The sequence below is a fragment of the Eumetopias jubatus genome, unplaced genomic scaffold (assembly GCF_037043125.1).
Source record: "Eumetopias jubatus isolate StellerSeaLion01/CBP00866 unplaced genomic scaffold, mEumJub1_p1.0 scaffold_3, whole genome shotgun sequence".
Classification (NCBI taxonomy): Eukaryota; Metazoa; Chordata; class Mammalia; order Carnivora; family Otariidae; genus Eumetopias; species Eumetopias jubatus.
This window is the reverse complement of record NW_028274809.1, coordinates 141,950,244-141,956,482: the sequence shown is the minus strand read 5'-3', so window position 1 is coordinate 141,956,482 and position 6,239 is coordinate 141,950,244. Positions and strand designations below refer to the sequence as shown.

Here is a 6,239-nt window from a genome sequence, read left to right as displayed (position 1 = left end):
ATGGCTGTTTATGAGTTATCGGCACATGGTTGGTAGTTGAAGTCATTCATGAGTGGGTGTGCATAGACCAGGCAGCATTAGAAACAGATCAAGGGCAGATTATTTAGGCACTTCAACATGTAAGAGGTGGCAAGAGGGCTGAACAAGAAACGGCTGGAGAACTTGGAGACCGAAGTGTCCAAGGGGCCAACGGAAGGGATAGTTTCAAGGACAAAAGTCAGGTCCCCAATGACAAATGCTGCAGATGGGTTAAGTAAAAAGAGAACTGAAAATAACAACAACAACAATCTCATTGTTTAGGGCATTTTTAAAGCCACAAATGGCCTTTGTCAGGGTCACCTCGGTGGAAGTCCCTCTGCAGGGAAGAATGAGTAGTAGATTAAGAAATGTACGCGAGAATAATGAGAACAGGCGTTGATCTCCCAAAAAGCTTGGCTGTGAGGAGGTGAGGACTGGAGGCAGACTGGATCAAGTAAGTGTTTTTAATTTTTCAGTTTGTTTATAAAATGTGTGAATGTGTTTGACATGATTAAGAGCCGTGGGAAGGTGCTGATAGAGGGAGCCTGAAAGTCCAGGAGAGGGTTTAGCCCGTGAAAAGCCATTCTTGGCTTGGAACTAGATGGAAACCGATTTCCACGCCAGAATGATAATCGGAAGCGCCATTTGTAACGTCGTTTTCAAAGGGCTGGAGGAGGTGACTTGCCATTTATTGAGCACTCACTGGGAGCCAGTCCCTTTCTCCAATTTGAATGTACTGCTGCAACTGGAAGGCAGATCGACTCCGTGGCCGGATTTCCTTCCACGAAACCGTTAATCATTAAAAATGAATCAAAGAAGCACTCTCTCTCAAGCTTAAACCCTCCTGCAGATGCTAACCCATCTGCAATCTTTTTAACATCACAAAGAATAAACCAACCCTGGCACAGCTGGTTGGCGAGCGGCGCTGGAGTGCAGTTATCTCCCTTGCTCTGTTGAAGTCGGTAACTGTCCAGTGTGATTTCCTTCGAGCCTCAGCGCCCGAAGGAGGGGAGGTGCCCGCAGCCCCGGGCAGCCGGCGTTTGGAGGGAGGCGGGCGCGGGCTGCAGGCATCGGGAGCGGGAGAGAGGGAGAGGGGCGCCGGGAAGCGTCCCCCGGGACTCTCAGCCACCGCCGCTCGGGTGGCCAGCGCGTCGACCCGCCCAGCTCCGGCTCTCCGCGCCGCTCCCGGCGCGCCCGGCGGCGGCTCGGCGCCCGGCCCCGGGGACGGCTGCTCGTGTCCGCCGGGCCGCCCGGTGCCCGTGACCACCCGGCGGTCGCTTTCGGTTCCGCGCCTTATAAGGCCTGACAGGGGGGTCACGTGCGTCCCGGGCCGCCCGCTGGGAGGAGGGGGCGGCGGGGGGGGAGGGGCGGGCGGGGAGGAAAAGGGGAGGGAGCCGGGGGCGGAGGCAGGAGCGAGGGGAGGATTCCGTGGCCGTGGGAGGCGGTGGCAGCGGCGGCGGGGAGCGGACCGCTCGGAGCTGGACCGAGGAGGAGGAGGAGGAGGAGGAGGAGGAGGAGGAGGAGGAGGAGGAAGGGACCGGCGCGGGGGCGGGAGAGCGCAGCGCGGCGGAAGCCGGAGACGGCGGGAGGGCCGGTGGCTGGCCCCGGGCAGGAGCCGGGGCGGCGGCGGCGGCGGCCGAGAGGACCGCGGCGAGGGAAGCGCATCCAGCGGCCCCGGCGGCGGCGGCGGCGGCGGCGGCGGCGGCGGGGGCCTGGGTCCCTGCGCACGGGCGGCCGGCGGGCGCGGGCGGCGCTATGGAACCACAGCACGTGCGCCCCGCGCCCGGCGCCCGCAGCCCGGCCTGGGAGGAACCGGTGGGTACAGCGCCCGCGCCCACCCCCTCCCACTTCTCCTCTGCTCCCCCCCGCCCGGGCCGGGTTCCGTTCAGGAAATGGCCCGGGATGAGGTCCCCAGCTGCTTCCCAGCCGGGGCAGCGCTTCCTCCGCCGCCCGGGCTCCTCCTCGCGCGCCGCCCGGAGCGCCTTTGTCCGGCCAGCCGAGGCTCTCTGCGAGGGGCCGCTGGCGAACCGCTGATGACGGCCCTCGGAGGACCGTTTCCGTTGCTTCATCGACTCCTCAACTTTTGACTCGATTTTAGAGCACGGGGGGCAGGAGGAGGGAGAGGAGAACGCCAGACTGTGGGGGCAGCGTGCGGGCTCGGAGGAGACCGCTCTTCCCTCCTGAGACCGCGCCCTGGCCGTCACCTGGGCGCGCAGGTTCCGAAGGACCGCGGCGGGCGCCGGCTGCTCGCGGCTGGAAGCCTGGAGCCACGCCTCCTGCTAGCCGCTCCGGCCCTGGGGTTTCCAGGGTACTAGGGTTTTGCCCGGGATGAAGCGGGAAGCTAACCTCGATCTCACTGCACATGCCGCCCAGAGGTTGGGTAATTTTAGGGACCGAGAGGAGCGTGTGCGGGTGTTTTGTGTGTGTGAGGATAAGGAGGAGGAGACCGGGGGGCTTTGGATTTGTTCCCTCAAACTCCTCCAACTTCCTTCCTTCTTTCAACTCAGACAGTCAGAGCCACCTCACATCCCTCCAGGGATTCTACCCTGGAATCCCCGTCTCACTCAGAGCCCTGTAATTCTCTGTGGGCTGCCTTTTCCCTGGCATCGAATTTTGGCTCTCCACGCCCTGCCTCGATGTTTGCTCCTCCGTCTTGGTTGAAATTCTTGAACCTATCTGGAAACCCTCGTCTGAAATTTCTGGCCTCACCCGTGTTCTGTTCAACGTGTTCGGATGCTCTTTTCCCAGGGACTCTGCGTGTCTGCTCAGGCTGGCCCCCTGCCTGTTAAGAGCGTCTAGGTCAGGTGCCAGGCTTGGTTCTCCTTTTTCTTTGCTAGTATGTACATTCTCAGCTCCTTTGCCCAAATACATTTCTCTGCCTCTTGTTTCCCAACCTTTCAGAGGTGTCCTTGGACTCTGATCCATCTGTATCTGCAGCTGTCTCTGCTTTTGTAAATTTGAACATGTTGTTAGGTTGCCCATCTGTTCTTACTTCTTCTATTGTGGTTATCACTGGGGATTAAATTGTTCTTGAAACTAAAAATACAATCCGGTTTTGAAGTTTAAATCAAAGATCATGGAGAACTAAATTCATTGACCTGGTTTTGTTACTTTTTTACTTTTCAACTTTCCTATATGAAGTCCCTTTTGAACCTAGATGCTTTAAGCCAACACCAATCACAGTGAAAAATACCTTGTTATATGTATTTTACTTTAGGGGACCGATGGCAGAACTACTTCATACCTAGGAAAATAGAGAAAAAGTTTAATGTTGCTTTACTTTAAGTGACAAAAATGAAAATGCTTCTTTATTTGCCTTTAAAACTAGAGCCCTAACAGAGATGTGTGAATGAACTGTGACACTTTACCCAGACTGCAGAACTCTCCTTAAAAAATTGAGTTTATATTCTTTAAACACTGAAGGCCTTTTTATTCACTCAACAGATATTTTCTCTGGCATCTACTGTGTTCCAGGATTGTTGTATATAGCAGTTAACACAGACACAAATCCTTACATCCTCACAGAGCATACATTCTTAACAGAATGTCTTGTTTCATATATGTTAGGAGTTGACATTCAGATAGTTAAAAAAAAATCTTCAGAGAGCTCACATATGTGGCACGAAATGATACTTTGACAAAGTGATTTTATTTGAAAACCTGTGGTCATATGTGTATGACCACAAAGTCTAAGAATTCTCATTTAAGTTCCTTAAAAAAATGTTACCCAAATTACTGAAAAGTGGCATATACAAGAAATGGGGAGATAAATTGGGGGGGACGATTGCTTAAATGTTAATTATTTCAGGGAGGAAATATTGGCTTAGTTTAAATATGTTTTGAAAGGACACAAAATTCATCAAAATCAGGGATTCTTGAACTTATCTTGGGTCAATGATCCCTTTAAGAGTCTAACCAAAGCTATGGAGTCTCTCCTCACAATGTATCTATGCAATATGCATATAAAAATAATAATAAAATTTCAGGTGAATCAGAATTCCTGAAGCCCAATCTGTGGACCCTCAAAGACCCTGGGCTAAGGAACATCTGCTTTGACTAGGAGTCTTGAAAATCTGCTGTCTGATTAATACTTTACCATAAAAGAATACTCATTAAAAATGTTTATAATAAGAATATTTAATATTGAGTAGGAAATATTCACATTACAATGACCCTGAATTACTCCTTATTGCGTATAATAGCATACCTATAAGGATTTACTCTCCTTGTTCTTTTTTGATGAAACCTAAAACATGATGATATGATTCTACATGGAACTATTCAGACAGAAGAGTAATCTCAGGAATTGATGCTGAATAACAGTAAAGAGAACAGAACTTCTGGCTTGCAACATACCCATGTCGAGCTGAGAGTCAGCTACTGGACTTCAAGAAATTCTTTGTATTTGGAGATAAAATGAAGTTATTTAGTTAAGTGAGGGCATTTAAATAAACAGCCTTATCATTACTCCAGCTATGGCATCAGGCCTAAAAGAAGATAAATGTTAGCATTCAGGTTTCTGTGTATTTTCTTTAATGCTAGCTTTGGAATGTAATCAGATCAGTGGAAATAGAGGCATTACCTAGATTTCTAATCAATATGAAAATATTTTGGTGGTGGGAGGGAAGATATTTAGCCAAACAACCCTTACTCATAGATGATATCCTGGGGTGGGGGTGGGGAGATGGATAGCTTGAATTCCAGCCAAAACTCAGAAACTGTGGGCGTATTTACACAGCAGACCTCAGACAGTGATACTAGGATACTAGGATACATTTTACTTACTAAAATTTGTTTTTATTTCCATGTGATTTTTGTCTACTTTGGCTCTGATGAAATGATTCAATAAACTAATGGAAAATTAGAAAGGGAAGAGTTTCAAAGGAAAAAGGGCCAGAATATAGATAAGAAGTTATAAACATATTTGTGCATTAGGTCTAGATGACAAAAGGTTTTTGCCTTAGGTGCAGGGATGACCATAGGTACATGCAGTTGCTAGCATGATGAATCTAAAATCTTTTTTCATTCAGGTAACAACCAAGGAAATTTTAATGGAGTAAAGTTTTGAATGCTAAATTTCAAATATACAACAGATAGTATATTATGGAAGTAGTTATAAAGTTTGAATGAAAGCAGGCCTGTACTTATTCAGCCTGCAGTGTTCTTTGCATGGTTCCCATTGATTAGGAATATGAGTCCTAGAATGTTACTGTTTGAAAGTCCAACTTGGGTTCTTCAGTATATAAGTGTAGAGTTCTACATATTTGTGATATGGTGTTTAACATAAAAGCATAGAACATAAGGGATTTAAAAGTTGCAAATGGATATTAAACCTCTTTTGTTAAAGGTAATGGTCAATAAGAATATAATTTAAAATATCTATCAGTAAGAATATGCTAATATTCACAAAATTGGTATCACAATGAGAATTGGCTGTGATTTATACATCTTCAGTGTAATGATTTTTCTTTTTTTAAACGGGGCAGGAAGCCCTATAAAGTAGAAAACTGATTTAGTGGTAGCTTCTGTTTCCATTTCATCCCAAATGCAGTGTCTACATGGCTTATGTCCAAGTTTTTAATAGTGTGTTTGTGATATGTTATGTGCCAAACAAAGATTTCAAAGTAACAATAATAAAAGAAATATGTAATACACATCTAAGAAATTATTTGAAAATCTAAAAACACCAAGTAAGGAAAAAGTCAAGGGAATCTTGTAAATCGAAGAAATAATGTAATATACCACATATTTGAAATTTGTTTCAGTTGCCATTCTGAGCTACATTAAAATCGTTGAAAGTATGGAGCTCTTGACATTGCTATTATATTTTTAAGGGAAGTGAAGTGCCTTGCAGGTATACCGTTATCCAGATTGGATATTCATTCTGGAAACTTCTAGTTTACGGATAAGAACTGAGAAGAATCTAATGGATCAGGTACCTTCCATTAGGGATTACTTGAAACAATCTCCTCAGAAGAGGTGATTGAAGAAAAGAGGGTTTTCATGAACTGCTTTTTGTGGGAAATGAAGTGACATTCCTTCATTTGCCTACACACTATTTTCACTCAGTGTTCTATGTGCTAGGGAAACTGTAGAGCAGGGATAATTTATTTAGCATGAGTAGTGTAAGACTGGCTATGCTTTCAAAGTCACAACCAAGTTTCAGAACTTGTTACAGGAGTCTTTGAAGAGCAGGTACAACTGAGGTTAAATTTTTATGG

General features: G+C 46.8%; 1 protein-coding gene across 1 annotated transcript in view; it reads left to right on the top strand.

Annotated features, from left to right (window-relative positions):
* Positions 1-1,773: 1,773 nt before the first annotated feature.
* Positions 1,774-6,239, top strand: part of DGKH (diacylglycerol kinase eta) — a 168,366-nt gene continuing 163,900 nt past the window's right edge. The window contains exon 1 of the mRNA XM_028107216.2: positions 1,774-1,833. Coding sequence (XP_027963017.1) covers positions 1,774-1,833 — 60 coding nt within the window. The remainder of the gene's footprint in view (positions 1,834-6,239) is intronic.